Below are 23,137 nucleotides of genomic sequence, written 5' to 3'. Positions count from 1 at the left end.
AATGAACAAATAATTAACTAGCAGGGACTTAGCTTCTGCTGGAGTAGACAGGTCACCAGAAAGATCCAAGAGCGAACTGAACCAGTACAAGAACATTGACTGCTGGCATGGAGTAACGATCTGAGTGGAGTTAAATAGAGCAGCCAGCCAAAGAATAACCTACGTCACCTGTGGAAGGAACCTCAGAAGCAGCAGCTCCACTCACAGCCACCAGAGGGAGTCCATGGACAGAACTCGCCGAAGTACCATTCATGACCACAGGAGGGAGTTCGATAACAGAATTCACAACAAGTTCCCCTTAATCTGGGTTCAGAGCTCCCCCTTCTGGCCTGGAGTGTGAACATGTTGTGTGCATTGTGGTTACCTGATAAAAGGAATCCTTCATCGCTTCCAAGCGTGCCATCACTCTGCCCATGAGGAAAGCAATGCACTGTGACGACCAGGACCCTACTACATATTGGGATAGAATCTTGAAGAAAGTGCTCTTTCCCTGATGAAGCTGTGTTTCACAGTGATAGGCTATGGTCACACTATCAGTATGTGGTCAGTATTTTGCATCAGTTTTTGTAAGCCAAAACCAGGAGTAGAACAAACAGAGGGGAAAGCTATAACAGAAACACATCATCAAGTCTGTATTTTTGACCCACTCCTGGTTTTGGCTTACAAATAATGATGTGAAACATTGACCAAATACAGATAGTGTGACCGCAGCCATACGCGTAGGGTGTCTGGGATAAACCATACCATGGCTTCTCTTGGGTGAACCTGAACTATATATAGGGCTATAGCTTACAATTTATTCCAGCTTGTTCTATTCTTCTACTAAATGAAATGATATTTATACTTGTGCCTCAGCTGGGTCGCTGACTAAGCCGCATATAGACTTACTGACAGGGAGTATATTTTCTTCCTTGGCTACACTGTTGTCAAACTGTGTATACATTTGTTATATCATATGCTGTATAGCTATATTGCATAGTCAGGACTGATTTCCTTGTATAAACTAATATCATGCACTTTATTCACTATTGTAAGGGATGATATCATGTATGCTTTACTTTGCTTTCCTTTCCTTTGACGTCATTGATATAGGGTTAGGTTGTGTACTTGGTTTTACTAGTTTTATGGATGTTGTTTAATAAAATTTCTATTTTTATTCTTGGTATATTGAGGTGTGCGCACCATTAATGTATCTCTTTCTCTCCTTTGCTATTGTTGTTGTGGTATATAATGACACACCCTAAATGATTTAGGCTGTGCCTCTCCCTTTTCCATAGTTCTGCAAGAGAAGTAGAATCGCTGCGGTCCTGAAAGACGAGCCGCATGTCAGTTTCCGTGGGTGATCCGCAGCTGCACATTTACGCATAGTGGACATGAGATTTCTCAAAGTCACTAAATCGTTAAACTTTTAATCCTTCTAACATGTCAACAAAAAAGTCTTATGGTAAATGTTTTTTATTAACTTTTTTTGTGATATAAATATCTGTTGTAAGGGATATAAACATTAAACTTTTGAAAATTATAAATTGTTCTAAAATGCCATCAAATTTCCAATATTTTCATAAATAAACACAAAACATATCAGTTTATATTCACCATAACATAAACTAACATAACGTTACGTAAAGTACAAAGTGTCATGAAAACCAATCTCAGAATCACTGGGATATATGAAAGCATTCCAGAGTTATTATCACATAAAGTATCAATTTGATTAATTATGCTTAGTCACTAAGGGGTTAAACTGTTGGGAATTGCCAGTTATAGGTGTACTAGATGGTAGCTCGATTCTAACGTATCGGGTATTCTAGAATATGTATGTAGTTTATTTATGAAGATTTTATAATAATACATTGAATACACAGAATGCCGCTGATTGTTCGTGGCCGGCCACGTAGTGTATATAGTACAGCCAAGTGGTATATAACAGCCCACATAGTAAATAGCACAGCCACGTAGTAAATAGCACAGCCATGTAGTATATAGCACAGCCCACGGAGTATATAGCACAGCCCACGGAGTATATAGCACAGCCATGTAGTATATAACACAGCCCACAGAGTATACAGCACAGCCACGTAGTATATAGCACAGCCACTTAGTATATAGCACAGCCCACGGAGTATATAGCACAGTCCATGGAGTATATAGCACAGTCCATGGAGTATATAGCACAGCCCACGGAGTATATAGCACAGCCACGTAGTATATAGCACAGCCCATGGAGTGTATAACAGCCCACATAGCATATACTGTAACACAGCCACGTAGTTTATAACAGCCCACGTAGAATATAACACAGTTCATGTAGTATATAACAGCCCACACATGCAGTATATAACACAGCCCACATAGTGTATAACACAGGCCACGTAGTATATAACAGCCCACGTAGTGTATAACGCAGGCCACGTAGTATATTGCACAGCCCATGTAGTATATTGCACAATCCACATAGTATATTGCACAGCCCATGTAGTATATAGCAATGTGGGCACCATATCCCTGTTAAAAAAAGGGATATAGCACAGCCACATAGTATATTGCACAGCCACGTAGTATATTGCACAGCCCACGTAGTGTATTGCACAGCCCACGTAGTATATTGCACAGCCCATGTAGTATATTGCACAATCCACATAGTATATTGCACAGCCCATGTAGTATATAGCAATGTGGGCACCATATCCCTGTTAAAAAAAGAATTAAAATAAAAAATAGTTATATACTCACCTTCCGTTCGTCCCCGGATCCAGGCGAAGCATTTACCGATGCTCCTCGCGCGCTCCGGTCCCAAGAGTGCATTGCGGTCTCGCGAGATGATGATGTAGCGGTTTCGCTAGACCGCTACGTCATCATCTCACAAGATCGCAATGCATGGAGCGGTCCCCGGCGCGTCGCAAGGAGCGATAAAGGCCTGTTCTGGATCCGAGGGGCCGACGGACGGTGAGTATATAACTATTTTTTATTTTTTTTTATTATTTTTAACATTAGATCTTTTTACTATTGATGCTGCATAGGCAGCATCAATAGTAAAAAGTTGGTCACACAGGGTTAATAGCAGCGTTAACGGAGTGCGTTACACTGTGGCATAACGCGGTCCGTTAATGCTGCCATTAACCCTGTGTGAGCGCTGACTGGAGGAGAGTATGGAGCGGGCACTGACTGCGGGGAGGAAGGAGCGGCTATTTTGCTGCCGGACTGTGCCCGTCGCTGATTGGTTGTGGCTGTTTTGCCGCGACCAATCAGCGACTTGGGATTTCCGTTACAGACAGACAGACAGAAAGACGGAAGTAACCCTTAGACAATTATATAGTAGATATACCAATTCCAATTGTTTCTTCCATTATTCCCTGCTTTCTGACTCTGCGTGTTTGATACCTACTGCTGACCCTGGACTGACTTTACCCCTTTTGCCTAACTATTCTGCTTGTGTGCTTCCTCTTGACCTTATCCCTGCTTCCTGATTTTGTATAATATCTGCCACGGGGTATCTCAGGAACCTGCTAAGTAGAGTGGCTTGCACAAAGTGTGTACATGAAATCCCTTTTAAGATCTGCTAGGTTTCCACAAATTGATAACTTTTACTGTACAGTTCTGTGATGTTTTGGGGCCTTGCATTGTTTACTTCACTCCCCCGGCTGATCGGTAGGGGTGTTGTTTAAATCGGACTCCCAGTAATCCGATGTAGATTAACTCTCCTACAAATAGGCCATCGTTATTCGAGTCTTTGACAATCTGCCTTAAGTCAAGCTACCGTACTTAAAATTAGTATTTATAAATCTGTTCTCACACTTACCTTTTTACTGTCCCCCAGTTATATTGTAAAGGGAGATTTTAGCGTGCACTCAGTCTGCTAGAGGCGAGGTGCTGGTGTAATGGACCAAAGGGTCCTAAATAATAGTACATTTTATAATTCACCGCACACTCTAATTAGATTCTGTACAATGGATTCATGCAGATAAAAGTGTGGATTTATTTATATATGTGGGAGCATAACAGAATAAAGCAGCTCATGCGATCTGACACAACGTTTCGGCTCCACCGGAGCCTTTTTCACGTGATCGCTTATTCCAGTGTGAAAGGAACATACGGAGGAGAGAAAGAGATCCCAATGGTGACACTTACACTAATGAAGATGAGCGGCGCTCCCGCGCCCTGCTTGTGCTCAGCACAGCGTCTCAGACAGAATACCCTCATCTGGCCAGCAGCCACACATAGGCCATTGCATCTTCATTAGTGTAAGTGTCACCATTGGGATCTCTTTCCCTCCTCCGTATGTTCCTTTCACACTGGAATAAGCGATCACGTGAAAAAGGCTCCGGTGGAGCCGAAACGTTGTGTCAGATCGCATGAGCTGCTTTATTCTGTTATGCTCCCAAATATATAAATAAATCCACACTTTTATCTGCATGAATCCATTGTACAGAATCTAATTAGAGTGTGCGGTGAATTATAAAATTCCCCAGTTATATTGTGCATACACAAAAATTGATTAGCATATATAGAACAAATTGCTAGACATAACAAAATATAGGTCCATAGGTCATGTACATGTGGATATGCGGATCATATAAGAAAATTGGTGCAAATTACCTCCATACAAAAAGGTAATTAAAAATTACACAACTTTTATTTAGAATAATCATTAATAATCAGTATTCAAGGGTTAAAAAAACACAGACTGAAGCATAAGGGCATGACACAAATAGAACAGTGATACGTATTCATAAACATACAGTGGTATTAAATACACAAAAATATATAAAGTCAAGGGTATGTGTACTATTAAGTACCGAAATATACTGTATATTGTGCCAATCTAACTGAAGGCAAGGCGAATGTATGCCTGCAATACCTATTACAACCTGTACAGCCTCCTATTTTAATAATAAAGTGCAAAGTGCAAAGAGAAATATATGAGAGGCTGTTAGTATAATACTGTTAAATGAATCCAATTTAGAAGATCAGAGCTAATTCAGTAATAAGATGCATGTGCATAATGAACCAGTGAAGCTACATAGACATAACAATGGCATTCATTACCAAGAGTTAGATGTGTCCTGCGTTTCCCTACGCGCGTTTCGGTGCTTGCCTTTTTCCGGGGAGCGTGGTTAACATAGAACAGGGTCTCAAGGTATATGGTACACAGTAGCAATCACCAGGGGTGAAACTTAATTGACCTTTGTGTCGCTGAATCTAATTGATGCATGTTGGTGATGATAATCTCCCATAAGTAACATTCCCAGAAGCATCACGAAGACGCCACGCACACGTGACTCCAGCGATCCGCTCATATTTTTCTCTGATTATTCTAAATAAAATGTATATCATTTTTAATTACCTTTTTGTACGGTGACAGTGACAGTGTAGCATAGTAGCAATAATCAGTGTACTTAACCATTTCAAGAAGGGATAAGGTCACATTCTAAATGGTTAAATCCTGAATCCCACTACCAGTGTTACTAATGCCAACACTTATCAGTAAGGAGCTCTTACTATCCAATTTGTGAGACCAGGGCACAGCCTTTTTTCCAACTGATTTGGTGATTATTATGTCTGTTTTGATGATATTGTATCAGACTTATATGGTGGAAGGATTTCCTGAAATATAACTCTGATGGAAGGCTCCAATGTATGTCATCCTATAGTCAAGTTTTGTCACTAGAAATGGAGCGCATAGTTAAAATTGTATAATTGGTAAATTTGTTACTGTGTGCCTCAGCAAGGGATGGTGTAGCGGGATACTTTATTCCATAGAGCCAAAAAAAAGAATGCCAACCCATACGATCTGGATGCCAAAAAGGCACACTTTTGTCAATCACGTGTTAATGGTGCCATATAACATGCTTTCACACTGCTTACTTTCTAAGTGTTCTAAAACTGTATGGGCAACTTTTTCACATTACGCCATTATTATCTCTAGCCAAATAATTAATGTGTGCATTAAATATGCATAGCAGTGATTCATAGGAGCTGTACAGTAGTTTATTACATTTTGAGCTGACCATCAATTGAAAGTTAACCCACAATATCATGTTTCTTCTATCTTTATTTTAATTAATGTATATATTGAAAATAATCTAAACATGTATTTGTCTTTCCCCATGTGTACTTTTCTCAGATGATAACAAGTAAAGGCAATTTTCAGGTATGTAATGACTTTTTCAAGTTATGACATTGCAATTCAGGTGTAAGTCAGTTTATATTACTCCTATCCTCTATACTTATCAATGTTACAGAAACCACTGGAGCACTAAGCAGAGGAGGACATGACTTTGGGAGGGGTGGACCTTTAGCTCCTGCAGCTTTGTTTGTATAGCAGTGTAGACTTTAAGCAAGAGTGATGTTGCTTTAACAGGAAGGAGAACAGTATGTCTGTGCCTGGTGGGTTACTGTGATGAATATGGGGCTTATATAGAGGAGGTAACCCTCTGTCTCTTTCCCTCACTGGATGAACTAGAGAAAACATCACCCGCTGTCCCAACATGTTATAATCACTGTCCCTGTTATAATCACTATATTACAACGTTTTATTTAAACATTACTTGTATAATGAGGAATGCTTTATTGTATTTGTTTAATTAGTCATTGCTTATCTTGTACCAGGGCCAATTTTATCATGGCTATAAAGAGTTAACATTAGCATTAACCTCTAAGCCAAAGGGAAGGGTAATCCTTCAGCCATGGTTTCCTAGAGGTTTCCTCCACATGGGGTTTTTCCTCTTCTAAACGCTGTAGGATGACTCTTTGTGAGTCGGAGATTTGCCAAGTTTTGTTCCCTTAATGCCTTTGCAGGGACTTCTACTTTTTAACTTTACTAAAGTGATTTATAAAAAAAAAAGCTAAAAGTGTCATATGTGACTTGGAATTTATATCCCGTCACGGCTTTGTGGTTTAGGAGTCAGGTGGAAGTTGCAGACAAGTTAAGGTGGACTCATTTTAACTAATAGAGGATGTAAAACCTCATGGTGGTGAACAGGCTCAGCTTTGGTGGCCAGCCACAAGACGTTGTAATGGTAACGTCAGTCAAGAGTGAGGATAATAGAGTCATTGGTGCCCCTGAAAGTTTACTGGCTCTGCTTGAATGGCAAGCCAGTATGAGCTTCCCCTTTATGGCTGTCTGTCCTGGTGCTGCATGTCAGACAGCTGGGGATATCAGAGTATTTGTGAATCCCAATGTACTAGCACATCACCTGACTCCTACTGTAATTGTTTTCATCCTGTAATTTAAATAAGGCTGTGGCCATTTTGACAGCCAAAATAATGTGTTTTGTGTATGTTTTCCAGTGTCTAGGTTTACTGTAGTTATGGTTGTTTTAAGATAGAGTGGGGGTCCGTCCCATATCCAAAAGTCAGGTTTATTCATATGGCAGTATTATAGATTCATGTGGTAACGATCCCTAACCCAACACCAGTAAATATATATATACAAGTCCATACTATTCCACTGTATAACTACTTTTACATGGGGCAAACAGACATATTTTATATTACAAATTCAGTTCCACTGTATGTTGTATTTCAGAAGTATTTTCTGGTAGGAGCATTGTCAGAGTCACCATATTGCCAACAGATACATATTATAGAACCGTAAGGATCATGTGCAGTGTCACAACCTCAGTTCAAGAGGCTGTGCCATGTCAATGAGGCCTAACCTTTCGACAAGTACATAACTGTAACGTAATATAATATATACTAGGACAGTACATTTAAAGGTCAAAAAAGGGTAAATTGTAGAATTTCAGACTTACCACAGGCTGATTACATAGATAGCGACACAGCTCTCCAATGTATTGAAACACTGTCACATTGTACTTTTTACAATCAATCCAGAATTGGCTCGCTGAAAACTTTTTCCTCAATACACAGGTTGTTCCTGTACATTATATATAAAAATAAGTTCATCAGGAAAAAATGGAGACATCTGGCTGCATACTTAAAGGTTTATTCCCCCAAAACAAGGTATTTGTATAGGATAGAAGATATCTTGCTGATTCCTTGGTGCCCAAACACTCTAATTAATGTCGATTGAATGTCTGTGGGACTGCCAATGCAGCGCTCGACTAGTCCCATAGCCAGTGAATGGAGTGGAGGCCGCCCATGAATCCATGTCTCCCCTACGTGCAGGAAGGGCCTTTAAAGAATCGATCTGGGGATTACAAAATCCCAGTCTTGGGATTGCTGGGTTTCCCCGCTGTGGAGCCCCCAGCAAACAGCAAGGTACCCTATATTCCATGGATATGGGACAAATAGTTTATTGGGGGTAATAACCCTTTAAAGTTAAGGAATCTCATGATAAAATAATAGTTATAAAATTTACATTGATGAATAAACCTACACTTTAATTTTAAGGAAACATAAAAATGTTGGCTGTTGGATAGTTTCTCCACCTTTGAAGCCTTACTTGACTCTAGATCTCTCTTGCAATTTATATGAGAAATTAAATGATGGAATTTATATCTTAAGGCATCAATGAACTATAACACTGTGTTCTGACAATTAGTTATCTGTTAAAACTTGTCTATTACTGGCAAACCTATTTTGCTCTCATTTTAGTATTATATTTAAGTATGTGACCTACATAAATAACAACATAAATTGTGCAGAACACTGCAAGTACTAAGTGCACCTCACAGAATTTGTTCTGCAAACAATGGTATGGTGTGGGTTGCCAGAGCCCAGGGCATGACAAGTATTTTGTGCCCCCTAAACCTTTAACTGTTAGCATTTCCTGAGTCCCTTCCACCAGTCCCAAATCCTCCAGTCTTAAGTATTGTGTTGTAAAAAAATGATGATGTAATTATAGTTTGCCCGCTGACCCTGTAGGTTTTTCTGCTTTTTACTGAGAATTGACACACACAAAAATAATAAGCTATACATTGTTACAATATTATTTTTTAATTACATTTTTATAGTAGGTATTTTATTACACTAATCCCATCCCCAACACTACACTTAGCCATCAGCCTAGCCCTAAGCCTAACCCTAACCTGATTCCTAACCATGGCTCTTGCATTGCACATGACAAAGCTCATTTCATTATTCTTAATAGTTTTTCATCCTAATTGCTGCCTATGCAGAATAGAACAGCCAATGACAACCTCATCTCGCCTGCTGTGCTCTGCATAGGCAGCACCTGGAAGTGGGCACCCACTGCAATGCTCTAAGATTAAGTGGTGGTTACAATCATCATTCATTTACCAGTGTAGGTAAGGGGTGAATTTTGTGCCCCCATAGACTTTAGCACCCCAGGCAATCGCCCCATCCTTCTGCAATGCCACTGCCTGATAGAAAAAATGGGTACAAATAACCCTTTTAGGCATAGGTTCTTATGTACTGGCAGATTTTTTGTATTTGACTGCAAATAACTTGTTATCCCTTATGGTGATCAATTAATAATAAGAAACAGATCCCTAAGTAGTACATAAGTAAAAAAATCACTTTTATTAATAGTTTAAAAAAAAAAAAAAACAGAATCACATAAAACAAGGTCCTTTAATGAGGGACTTCAATGCCATAGGGTATTCCTAACTATTAGCTGCATACATGATGGTACAAATCCCTATATGTTAGAGCAGAAATCACTTTTTCACATGGGATATATAACTATACCTTTAGTAAACCTTTAGTAAACTGTTGTGAATTCTGCTCTTGGGTTCCCTCCAGTGGTTGTTGGTGGGAATGCAGTTGTCTCTGACTCCCAGTCCTGGCCAGGTGTATCTGATAATTACAATTCTGACTGGGATATTTAGGTGTGCAGGATCCTTTAGCCCTTGCCAGTTGTCAATGTTTCTTTGGAAGTGTTGGATCTCTGCCTGGCCTCTCCTGCTTATCTGCCAGTTCAGCAAAGATAAGTGTCTGTTTCTTTTCCTGTGGCACACATGCAGTGTGCTTATTTTCAGTACTGTTCGTTTGTTTTTCCTTTGTCCAGATTAGACTGTGTCTGTGTTTTCTCAGTCTGGTTGGTTTCACTGGAGTTGCAGATATACGCTCCTACATCTTTAGTTAGATGGAAACAGGAACACATGGGCTACAATACAATACAATCAGATAGGGATTGCATACATTAGTTAGGACTGCTCTGATAAGGGTATACCGTGAAGATTGGTAGAGCAGCTTAGTATACATTTTTTGCAAAAAACGTATCAACCAAATACCCTGTTTTTTACATCTTTTACTAGCACTTGCGGATTACTGCAACATTTTTTCAAACTGAGTGTTTTTGGTTTTACTATTCTCTTTTGTGTCTTCATCTTTAGTTAGATGTAGGAAGTTTTTTGTATATTCTGCTGTGGATTTTTTGAAGGGTTTTAATACTGACCGCACAGAACTCTGTCCTATTCTGTCCTATCTAGCTAGAGTGGCCTCCTGTGCTAAATCCTGTTTTTTCTGCCTGTATATGTTTTTTCCACTCCGACTCACCGCCAATATTTGTGGGGGGCTGTCTATCCTTTGGGGATTTTCTCTGAGGCAAGATAGTATTCCGATTTCCATCTTTAGGGGTATTTAGTCCTCCGGCTGTGACGAGGTGTCTAGGTGTGTTAGGTACACTCCACGGCTACTTCTAGTTGCGGTGTTAAGTTCAGGGTTGCGGTCAGTATAGTGGCCACTTTCTCCAATGAAAGTTCTCATGCAGCTCCAAGGTCACCGAATCATAACTGTACAACTGTCCCACAATGAGTTAAATGCATCTCAGAAGAAGGGAAGGAAGCTCTCGAGCCATTTTTTTCTCCAGTCTGTTTTGTGTTCTCTTCCCTCTTAATATCTGGGTGGCTGAGGAGCCTGGTGCAAGCATGAATGTTCAGGAATTAGCTTCTCGTGTAGACCAGCTTGCTGCTAGGGTGCAAGGTATTTCTGATTATATTGTTCAGACTCCTGCTTTAGAACCGAAGAATCCTACTCCTGATTTGTTTTCTGGTGACAGGTCTAAATTTTTGAGTTTTAAAAACAACTGTAAACTGTTTTTTGACCTGAGACCTCGATCCTCTGGTGATTCCATTCAGCAGGTACAAATCGTAATCTCCCTGCTGCGTGGCGACCCGCAGGATTGGGCATTTTCCCTGGAATCTGGGAATCCGACTTTGCTTAATATTGACTCCTTTTTTCAGGCTTTAGGACTAATATATGATGAACCTAATTCTGTGGATCAAGCTGAGAAGACCTTGTTGGCCCTGTCTCAGGGTCAAGAGGCGGCAGAATTGTATTGTCAGAAATTCAGAAAATGGTCTGTATTGACTAAATGGAATAATGATGCTTTGGCGGCAATTTTCAGAAGGGGGCTTTCTGAATCCGTTAAAGATGTTATGGTGGGGTTTCCCACGCCTTCCGGTCTGAGTGATTCTATGTCTCTGGCCATTCAGATTGACCGACGCCTGCGGGAGCGCAGAACTGTGCGCGCTGTGGCGTTATCCTCAGAGCAAATTTCTGAGCCTATGCAATGTGATAGAATTCTGTCTAGAACGGAATGACAAGGTTTCAGATGTCAAAATAGGTTGTGTTATTATTGTGGCGACGCTTCTCATGTCATTTCTGTCTGCCCTAAGCGGACAAAGAGGATCGCCAGTTCAATTACCATCAGTACTGTACAACCTAAATTTCTGTTATCTGTGTCCTTGATCTGCTCATTGTCATCATTTTCTGTCATGGCGTTTGTGGATTCAGGCGCCGCCTTGAATTTAATGGATTTTGAGTTTGCCAAGCGTTGTGGTTTTCCCTTGCAGCCTTTGCAGAACCCTATTCCTTTGAGGGGCATTAATGCTACACCCTTGGCTAGAAATAAGCCCCAGTTTTGGACACAGGTAATCATGCGCATGGCGCTAGCCCATCAGGAAGATTGTCGATTTCTGGTGTTGCATAACTTGCATGATGTTATCGTGCTGGGTTTTCCATGGTTGCAGGCACAAAATCCTGTGTTGGACTGGAAGTCCATGTCTGTGACTAGTTGGGGTTGTCAGGGGGTTCATAATGATGTTCCTTTGATGTCAATCTCCTCTTCTTCACCTTCTGAGATTCCAGAGTTTTTGTCTGATTTTCAGGATGTATTCGATGAGCCCGTCCAGTTTTCTTCCACCGCACAGGGACTGTGATTGTGCTATTGACTTGATTCCAGGCTGTAAGTTTCCTAAGGGTCGACTTTTCAACCTGTCTGTGCCTGAACATACTGCCATGCGGAGCTATATTAAGGAGTCTTTGGAGAAAGGGCATATTCGGCCATCTTCTTCACCGTTGGGAGCGGGGTTCTTTTTTGTTGCTAAAAAAGATGGCTCCTTGAGACCCTGTATAGATGATTGCCTCTTGAATAAAATCACGGTCAAGTTTCAATACCCTTTACCTTTGCTTTCCGATTTGTTTGCTAGGATTAAGGGAGCTAGTTGGTTTACCAAGATTGACCTTCGAGGGGCATATAATCTTGTTCGTATTAAGCAGGGTGATGAATGGAAAACTGCGTTTAACACGCCCGAAGGCCATTTTGAATACCTTGTGATGCCATTCGGACTCTCTAATGCTCCATCTGTTTTTCAGTCCTTCATGCATGATACAGTGGGGCAAAAAAGTATTTAGTCAGTCAGCAATAGTGCAAGTTCCACCACTTAAAAAGATGAGAGGCGTCTGTAATTTACATCATAGGTAGACCTCAACTGTGGGAGACAAACTGAGAAAAAAAAATCCAGAAAATCACATTGTCTGTTTTTTTAACATTTTATTTGCATATTATGGTGGAAAATAAGTATTTGGTCAGAAACAAAATTTCATCTCAATACTTTGTAATATATCCTTTGTTGGCAATGACAGAGGTCAAACGTTTTCTGTAAGTCTTCACAAGGTTGCCACACACTGTTGTTGGTATGTTGGCCCATTCCTCCATGCAGATTTCCTCTAGAGCAGTGATGTTTTTGGCTTTTCGCTTGGCAACACGGACTTTCAACTCCCTCCAAAGGTTTTCTATAGGGTTGAGATCTGGAGACTGGCTAGGCCACTCCAGGACCTTGAAATGCTTCTTACGAAGCCACTCCTTCGTTGCCCTGGCGGTGTGCTTTGGATCATTGTCATGTTGAAAGACCCAGCCACGTTTCATCTTCAATGCCCTTGCTGATGGAAGGAGGTTTGCACTCAAAATCTCACGATACATGACCCCATTCATTCTTTCATGTACCCGGATCAGTCGTCCTGACCCCTTTGCAGAGAAACAGCCCCAAAGCATGATGTTTCCACCACCATGCTTTACAGTAGGTATGGTGTTTGATGGATGCAACTCAGTATTCTTTTTCCTCCAAACACGACAAGTTGTGTTTCTACCAAACAGTTCCAGTTTGGTTTCATCAGACCATAGGACATTCTCCCAAAACTCCTCTGGATCATCCAAATGCTCTCTAGCAAACTTCAGACGGGCCCGGACATGTACTGGCTTAAGCAGTGGGACACGTCTGGCACTGCAGGATCTGAGTCCATGGTGGCGTAGTGTGTTACTTATGGTAGGCCTTGTTACATTGGTCCCAGCTCTCTGCAGTTTATTCACTAGGTCCCCCCGCGTGGTTCTGGGATTTTTGCTCACCGTTCTTGTGATCATTCTGACCCCACGGGGTGGGATTTTGCGTGGAGCCCCAGATCGAGGGAGATTATCAGTGGTCTTGTATGTCTTCCATTTTCTAATTATTGCTCCCACTGTTGATTTCTTCACTCCAAGCTGGTTGGCTATTGCAGATTCAGTCTTCCCAGCCTGGTGCAGGGCTACAATTTTGTTTCTGGTGTCCTTTGACAGCTCTTTGGTCTTCACCATAGTGGAGTTTGGAGTCAGACTGTTTGAGGGTGTGCACAGGTGTCTTTTTATACTGATAACAAGTTTAAACAGGTGCCATTACTACAGGTAATGAGTGGAGGAAAGAGGAGACTCTTAAAGAAGAAGTTACAGGTCTGTGAGAGCCAGAAATCTTGATTGTTTGTTTCTGACCAAATACTTATTTTCCACCATAATATGCAAATAAATTGTTAAAAAAAACAGACAATGTGATTTTCTGGATTTTTTTCTCAGTTTGTCTCCCATAGTTGAGGTCTACCTATGATGTAAATTGTAGACGCCTCTCATCTTTTTAAGTGGTGGAACTTGCACTATTGCTGACTGACTAAATACTTTTTTGCCCCACTGTATCTTCCGGACTTAGCTTGATAAATTCTTGATTGTATATTTGGACGATATTTTGATTTTTTCCGATGATTGGGAGTCTCATGTGCAACAGGTCAGGATGGTATTTCAGATCCTTTGTGACAATGCCCTGTTTGTGAAAGGGTCTAATAGTCTCTTTGGGGTGCAGAAAGTCTCTTTTTTGGGCTTCATTTTTTCTCCTTCGTCTATAAAGATGGATCCGGTTAAGGTTCAGGCCATTCATGATTGGATTCAGCCCACATCCGTGAAAAGCCTTCAGAAATTTTTGGGTTTTGCAAATTTTTATCGCCGTTTCATTGCTAATTTTTCCAGCGTGGTTAAACCCTTGACCGATTTGACGAAGAAGGGCGCTGATGTGGCGAATTGGTCCTCTGCGGCTGTCTCTGCCTTTCAGGAGCTTAAACGTCGATCTACTTCTGCTCCAGTGTTGCGCCAACCGGATGTTTCTCTTCCATTTCAGGTTGAGGTTGACGCTTCTGAGATTGGGGCAGGGGCCGTTTTGTCTCAGAGGGATCCTGTTGGTTCCTTAATGAAACCATGTGCCTTCTTTTCCCATAAGTTGCCTGCTGAACGCAATTATGATGTCGGCAATCGGGAGTTGTTGGTTATGAAGTGGGCGTTTGAGGAGTGGCGACATTGGCTTGAGGGAGCTAAGCACCGTATTGTGGTCTTGACCGATCATAAGAATTTGATTTACCTCGAGTCTGCTAAACGGCTGAATCCTAGACAGGCTCGATGGTCCTTGTTTTTTTCCCGTTTTGATTTCGTGGTCTTGTACCTTCCGGGTTCTAAGAATATTAAGGCTGATGCCCTCTCTAGGAGTTTTTTGCCTGATTCTCCTGAGGTCTTAGAGCCGGTCGGTATTCTTTCTGCCATTTCCCCTGATTTACGACAGGTTCTTCAGGAATTTCAGGTTGACAAACCTGACCGCTGTCCTGTGGGGAAATTGTTTGTTGCTGACAGATGGACTAGTAGAGTGATTTCTGAGGTTCACTGTTCTGTGTTGGCCGGTCATCCTGGCATTTTTGGTACCAGAGATTTGGTTGGTAGGTCCTTTTGGTGGCCTTCATTGTCACGTGATGTGCATTCTTTTGTGCAGTCCTGTGGGACTTGTGCGCGGGCCAAGCCTTGTTGCTCCCGTGCTAGTGGGTTGCTTTTGCCATTGCCAGTCCCTGAGAGGCCCTGGACACATATTTTGATGGATTTTATTTGTGATCTTCCGGTCTCCCAGAAGATATCTGTTATCTGGGTTGTTTGTGACCGGTTCTCTAAGATGGTTCATTTGGTGCACTTACCTAAATTGCCTTCCTCTTCTGATTTGGTTCCGTTGTTCTTTCAGCATGTGGTTCGTTTGCATGGTATTCCAGAGAATATTGTTTCCGACAGAGGTTCCCAGTTTGTTTCTAGGTTTTGGCGGGCCTTTTCTGCTAGGCTGGGCATTGATTTGTCTTTTTCTTCTGCATTTCATCCTCAGACAAATGGCCAGACCGAGCGTACTAATCAGACCTTGGAGACTTATTTGAGATGCTTTGTGTCTGCTGATCAGGATGATTGGGTGACCTTCTGTTATGATAGGCAATTCAGAAACACAATGTACATAGCGATCAGAGCACATACAGTGATCTGACAATAACCCAAAATAATAGAACGAGCTCTGAGACGTGGAAACTCTGTAGACCGCAATTCCTGATCCTCTCCAAACACAACTAGAGGCAGCTGTGGATTGCGCCTAACGCTCCCTATGCAACTCGGCACAGCCTGAGAAACTAACTAGCCTGAAGATAGAAAAATAAGCCTACCTTGCCTCAGAGAAATACCCCAAAGGAAAAGGCAGCCCCCCACATATAATGACTGTGAGTAAGATGAAAAGACAAACGTAGGGATGAAATAGATTCAGCAAAGTGAGGCCCGATATTCTAGACAGAACGAGGATAGGAAAGATAACTTTGCGGTCTACACAAAACCCTAAAGAAAACCACGCAAAGGGGGCAAAAAGACCCTCCGTACCGAACTAACGGCACGGAGGTACACCCTTTGCGTCCCAGAGCTTCCAGCAAAACAAATAGACAAGCTGGACAGAAAAAATAGCAACAAATAGCAAAGAAGCACTTAGCTATGCAGAGCAGCAGGCCACAGGAATGATCCAGAGAAACACAAGTCCAACACTGGAACATTGACAGGAAGCATGGATCAAAGAATCAGGTGGAGTTAAGTAGAGAAGCAGCTAACAACCTCACCAGATCACCTGAGGGAGGAAACTCAGAAGCTGCAGTACCACTTTCCTCCACAAACGGAAGCTCCCAGAGAGAATCAGCCGAAGTACCACTTGTGACCACAGGAGTGAACTCTGCCACAGAATTCACAACAGTACCCCCCCCTTGAGGAGGGGTCACCAAACCCTCACCAGAGCCCCCAGGCCGACCAGGATGAGCCACATGAAAGGCACGAACAAGATCGGGAGCATGGACATCAGAGGCAAAAACCCAGGAATTATCTTCCTGAGCATAACCCTTCCATTTAACCAGATACTGGAGTTTCCGTCTTGAAACACGAGAATCCAAAATCTTCTCCACAATATACTCCAATTCCCCCTCCACCAAAACCGGGGCAGGAGGCTCAACAGATGGGACCATAGGTGCCACGTATCTCCGCAACAATGACCTATGGAATACGTTATGTATGGAAAAAGAATCTGGAAGGGTCAGACGAAAAGACACAGGATTAAGAACCTCAGAAATCCTATACGGACCAATAAAACGAGGTTTAAACTTAGGAGAGGAAACCTTCATAGGAATATGATGAGAAGATAACCAAACCAGATCCCCAACACGAAGTCGGGGACCCACACGGCGTCTGCGATTAGCGAAAAGTTGAGCCTTCTCCTGGGACAAGGTCAAATTGTCCACTACCTGAGTCCAAATCTGCTGCAACCTGTCCATCACAGTATCCACACCAGGACAGTCCGAAGACTCAACCTGTCCTGAAGAGAAACGAGGATGGAACCCAGAATTGCAGAAAAACGGCGAAACCAAGATAGCCGAGCTGGCCCGATTATTAAGGGCGAACTCAGCCAAAGGCAAAAAGGACACCCAGTCATCCTGATCAGCAGAAACAAAGCATCTCAGATATGTTTCCAAGGTCTGATTGGTTCGTTCGGTCTGGCCATTAGTCTGAGGATGGAAAGCCGAGGAAAAAGACATGTCAATGCCCATCCTACCACAAAAGGCTCGCCAAAACCTCGAAACAAACTGGGAACCTCTGTCAGAAACAATATTCTCTGGAATGCCATGCAAACGAACCACATGCTGGAAGAACAAAGGCACCAAATCAGAGGAGGAAGGCAATTTAGACAAGGGTACCAGATGGACCATCTTAGAAAAGCGATCACAGACCACCCAAATGACTGACATCTTTTGAGAAACGGGAAGGTCAGAAATAAAATCCATAGAGATATGTGTCCAAGGCCTCTTCGGGACCGGCAAGGGCAAAAGCAACCCACTGGCACGAGAACAGCAGGGCTTAGCCCGAGCACAAATCCCACAGGACTGCACAAAAGTACGCACATCCCGCGACAGAGAGGGCCACCAAAAGGATCTAGCCACTAACTCTCTGGTACCAAAGATTCCAGGATGACCAGCCAACACCGAACAATGAAGTTCAGAGATAACTCTATTCGTCCACCTATCAGGGACAAACAGTTTCTCCGCTGGGCAACGATCAGGTTTATTAGCCTGAAATTTTTGCAGCACCCGCCGCAAATCAGGGGAGATGGCAGACACAATTACTCCTTCCTTGAGGATACCCGCCGGCTTAGATAAACCCGGAGAGTCGGGCACAAAACTCCTAGACAGAGCATCCGCCTTCACATTTTTAGAGCCCGGAAGGTACGAAATCACAAAGTCAAAACGGGCAAAAAACAACGACCAACGAGCTTGTCTAGGATTCAAGCGCTTGGCAGACTCGAGATAAGTCAAGTTCTTATGATCAGTCAATACCACCACGCGATGCTTAGCTCCTTCAAGCCAATGACGCCACTCCTCGAATGCCCACTTCATGGCCAGCAACTCTCGGTTGCCCACATCATAATTTCGCTCAGCAGGCGAAAACTTCCTGGAAAAGAAAGCGCATGGTTTCATCACTGAGCAACCAGAACCTCTCTGTGACAAAACAGCCCCTGCTCCAATCTCAGAAGAATCAACCTTGACCTGGAACGGAAGAGAAACATCTGGTTGACACAACACAGGGGCAGAAGAAAAACGACGCTTCAACTCTTGAAAAGCTTCCACAGCAGCAGAATACCAATTGACCAAATCAGCACCCTTCTTGGTCAAATCGGTCAATGGTTTGGCAACACTAGAAAAATTGCAGATGAAGCGACGATAAAAATTAGCAAAGCCCAGGAACTTTTGCAGACTTTTCAGAGATGTCGGCTGAGTCCAATCATGGATGGCTTGGACCTTAACCGGATCCATCTCGATAGTAGAAGGGGAAAAGATGAACCCCAAAAATGAAACCTTCTGCACACCAAAGAGACACTTTGATCCCTTCACAAACAAAGAATTAGCACGCAGGACCTGAAAAACCATTCTGACCTGCTTCACATGAGACTCCCAATCATCCGAGAAGATCAAAATGTCATCCAAGTACACAATCAGGAATTTATCCAGGTACTCACGGAAGATGTCATGCATAAAGGATTGAAACACTGATGGAGCATTGGCAAGTCTGAACGGCATCACTAGATACTCAAAATGACCCTCGGGCGTATTAAATGCAGTTTTCCATTCATCGCCTTGCCTGATTCTCACCAGATTATACGCACCACGAAGATCTATCTTAGTGAACCAACTAGCCCCCTTAATCCGAGCAAACAAATCAGATAACAATGGCAAGGGGTACTGAAATTTAACAGTGATCTTATTAAGAAGGCGGTAATCTATACACGGTCTCAGCGAACCATCCTTCTTGGCTACAAAAAAGAACCCTGCTCCTAATGGCGACAATGACGGGCGAATATGCCCCTTCTCCAGGGATTCCTTCGCATAACTGCGCATAGCGGTGTGCTCAGGCACGGATAAATTAAACAGTCGACCTTTTGGGAATTTACTACCAGGAATCAAATTGATAGCACAATCACAATCCCTATGCGGAGGCAGGGCATCGGACTTGGGCTCATCAAATACATCCCAGTAATCAGACGAGAACTCTGGAACCTCAGAAGGGGTGGATGACGAAATTGACAGAAATGGAACATCACCATGTACCCCCTGACAACCCCAGCTGGACACCAACATGGAATTCCAATCCAATACTGGATTATGGGCTTGTAGCCATGGCAACCCCAACACGACCACATCATGCAGATTATGCAACACCAGAAAGCGAATAACCTCCTGATGTGCAGGAGCCATGCACATGGTCAGCTGGGTCCAGTATTGAGGCTTATTCTTGGCCAAAGGTGTAGCATCAATTCCTCTCAATGGAATAGGACACTGCAAGGGCTCCAATAAAAACCCACAACGTTTAGCATAATCCAAGTCCATCAAATTCAGGGCAGCGCCTGAATCCACAAACGCCATGACAGAATACGACGACAAGGAGCATATCAAGGTAACGGACAGAAGAAATTTTGACTGTACAGTACCAATGGCGGCAGACCTAGCGAACCGCTTAGTGCGCTTAGGACAATCAGAGATAGCATGAGTGGAATCACCACAGTAGAAACACAGCCCATTCAGACGTCTGTGTTCTTGCCGTTCAACTCTGGTCATAGTCCTATCGCACTGCATAGGCTCAGGTTTAATCTCAGGTAATACGCCAAATGGTACACAGATTTACGCTCACGCAAGCGTCGACCGATCTGAATGGCCAAAGACATAGACTCATTCAAACCAGCGGGCATAGGAAATCCCACCATGACATCCTTAATGGCTTCAGAGAAACCCTTTCTGAAAATGGCTGCAAGCGCAGATTCATTCCATTGTGTGAGCACGGACCATTTTCTAAATTTCTGGCAATATAGCTCTATCTCATCCTGAGCCTGACAAAGAGCCAGCAAATTTTTTTCTGCCTGATCTACTGAATTAGGCTCATCGTACAGCAATCCAAGCGCCAGGAAAAACGCATCGATATCACTCAATGCAGGATCTCCTGACGCAAGAGAAAATGCCCAGTCCTGAGGGTCGCCATGCAAAAAAGAAATGACGATCCTAACCTGTTGCGCTGGGTCACCAGAGGAGCGAGGTTTCAAAGCCAGAAACAGTTTACAATTATTCTTGAAACTCAGAAATTTAGTTCTATCTCCAAAAAACAAATCTGGAATAGGAATTCTCGGTTCTAACAAAGAATTCTGAACCACAAAATTTTGAATATCTTGAACTCTTGCCGTGAGCTGATCTACACATGAAGACAGACCTTTAATGTCCATTGTAACACCTGTTTCCTGAACCACCCAAATGTCTAGGGGAAAAAAAAGACAAATCACAGTGCAAAGAAAAAAAAATTGTCTCAGAACTTCTTTTTTCCCTCTATTGAGAATCATTAGTACTTTGGGCTTCCTGTACTGTTATGATAGGCAATTCAGAAACACAATGTACATAGCTATCAGAGCACATACAGTGATCTGACAATAACCCAAAATAATAGAACGAGCTCTGAGACGTGGAAACTCTGTAGACCGCAATTCCTGATCCTCTCCAAACACAACTAGAGGCAGCTGTGGATTGCGCCTAACGCTCCCTATGCAACTCGGCACAGCCTGAGAAACTAACTAGCCTGAAGATAGAAAAATAAGCCTACCTTGCCTCAGAGAAATACCCCAAAGGAAAAGGCAGCCCCCCACATATAATGACTGTGAGTAAGATGAAAAGACAAACGTAGGGATGAAATAGATTCAGCAAAGTGAGGCCCGATATTCTAGACAGAACGAGGATAGGAAAGATATCTTTGCGGTCTACACAAAACCCTAAAGAAAACCACGCAAAGGGGGCAAAAAGACCCTCCGTACCGAACTAACGGCACGGAGGTACACCCTTTGCGTCCCAGAGCTTCCAGCAAAACAAATAGACAAGCTGGACAGAAAAAATAGCAACAAATAGCAAAGAAGCACTTAGCTATGCAGAGCAGCAGGCCACAGGAATGATCCAGAGAAACACAAGTCCAACACTGGAACATTGACAGGAAGCATGGATCAAAGAATCAGGTGGAGTTAAGTAGAGAAGCAGCTAATGACCTCACCAGATCACCTGAGGGAGGAAACTCAGAAGCTGCAGTACCACTTTCCTCCACAAACGGAAGCTCCCAGAGAGAGTCAGCTGAAGTACCACTTGTGACCACAGGAGTGAACTCTGCCACAGAATTCACAACAGCCTTCTTGCCATTGGCCGAGTTTGCCCTTAATAATCGGGCTAGTTCTGCTACCTTGGTTTCGCCTTTCTTTTGTAATTTTGGTTTTCATCCTCGTTTTTCTTCTGGGCAGGTTGAGCCTTCTGACTGTCCTGGTGTGGATTCTGTGGTGGACAGGTTGCAGCAGATTTGGGCTCATGTGGTGGACAAGTTGGTGTTGTCTCAAGAGGAGGCTCAACGTTTTGCTAATCGTCGTCGGTGTGTTGGTTCCCGGCTTCGGGTTGGGGATCTGGTCTGGTTGTCTTCCCGTCATGTTCCTATGAAGGTTTCTTCTCCTAAGTTTAAACCTCGGTTTATTGGTCCTTATAGGATTTCTGAGATTATTAATCCGGTGTCTTTTCGACTGGCGCTTCCGGCCTCTTTTGCTATCCATAATGTCTTCCATAGATCTTTGTTGCGGAAATATGTGGAGCCCGTTGTTCCCTCTGCTGATCCTCCGGCCCCTGTGTTGGTTGATGGAGAGTTGGAATATGTTGTTGAGAAGATTTTGGATTCCTGTTTTTCTAGGCGGAAGCTTCAGTACCTGGTCAAATGGAAGGGTTATGGCCAGGAGGATAATTCTTGGGTTTTTGCCTCTGATGTCCATGCTGCTGATTTGGTCCGTGCCTTTCATCTGGCTCGTCCTGATCGTCCTGGGGGCCCTGGTTCGGTGACCCCTCCTCAAGGGGGGGGTACTGTTGTGAATTCTGCTCTTGGGTTCCCTCCAGTGGTTGTTGGTGGGAATGCAGTTGTCTCTGACTCGCAGTCCTGGCCAGGTGTATCGGATAATTACAATTCTGACTGGGATATTTAGGTGTGCAGGATCCTTTAGCCCTTTCCAGTTGTCAATGTTTCTTTGGAAGTGTTGGATCCCTGCCTGGCCTCTCCTGCTTATCTGCCAGTTCAGCAAAGATAAGTGTCTGTTTCTTTTCCTGTGGCACACATGCAGTGTGCTTATTTTCAGTACTGTTCGTTTGTTTTTCTTTTGTCCAGATTCGACTGTGTCTGTGTTTTCTCAGTCTGGTTGGTTTCACTGGAGTTGCAGATATACGCTCCTACATCTTTAGTTAGATGTAGGAAGTTTTTTGTATATTCTGCTGTGGATTTTTTGAAGGGTTTTAATACTGACCGCACAGAACTCTGTCCTATTCTGTCCTATCTAGCTAGAGTGGCCTCCTGTGCTAAATCCTGTTTTTTCTGCCTGTGTATGTTTTTTCCTCTCTGACTCACCGCCAATATTTGTGGGGGGCTGTCTATCCTTTGGGGATTTTCTCTGAGGCAAGATAGTATTCCGATTTCCATCTTTAGGGGTATTTAGTCCTCCGGCTGTGACGAGGTGTCTAGGTGTGTTAGGTACACTCCACGGCTACTTCTAGTTGCGGTGTTAAGTTCAGGGTTGCGGTCAGTACAGTGGCCACTTTCTCCAGTGAACGTTCTCATGCAGCTCCAAGATCACCGGATCATAACTGTAAACCTCCTTGGAGTTCCCAAGGGGAGGGATATGGCTGTATTACTCCCCCTGTGTCTATGTGTGCTCAATAGTGCAATAGCAAGGGCTCAACCATAATAAATAATAAATAACAAATTGTT

General features: G+C 42.9%; 1 protein-coding gene across 2 annotated transcripts in view; it reads right to left on the bottom strand.

Moving 5' to 3' along the window:
* Positions 1-23,137, bottom strand: part of SLC27A6 (solute carrier family 27 member 6) — a 148,385-nt gene that overhangs the window by 58,131 nt on the left and 67,117 nt on the right. For both annotated transcript variants that reach the window (XM_069754017.1, XM_069754008.1), the window contains exon 5: positions 7,755-7,879. In XM_069754017.1, coding sequence (XP_069610118.1) covers positions 7,755-7,879 — 125 coding nt within the window. The remainder of the gene's footprint in view (positions 1-7,754; positions 7,880-23,137) is intronic.

The sequence above is a fragment of the Ranitomeya imitator genome, chromosome 1 (assembly GCF_032444005.1).
Source record: "Ranitomeya imitator isolate aRanImi1 chromosome 1, aRanImi1.pri, whole genome shotgun sequence".
Classification (NCBI taxonomy): domain Eukaryota; kingdom Metazoa; phylum Chordata; class Amphibia; order Anura; family Dendrobatidae; genus Ranitomeya; species Ranitomeya imitator.
This window is presented reverse-complemented; position numbering and strand designations above follow the sequence as displayed.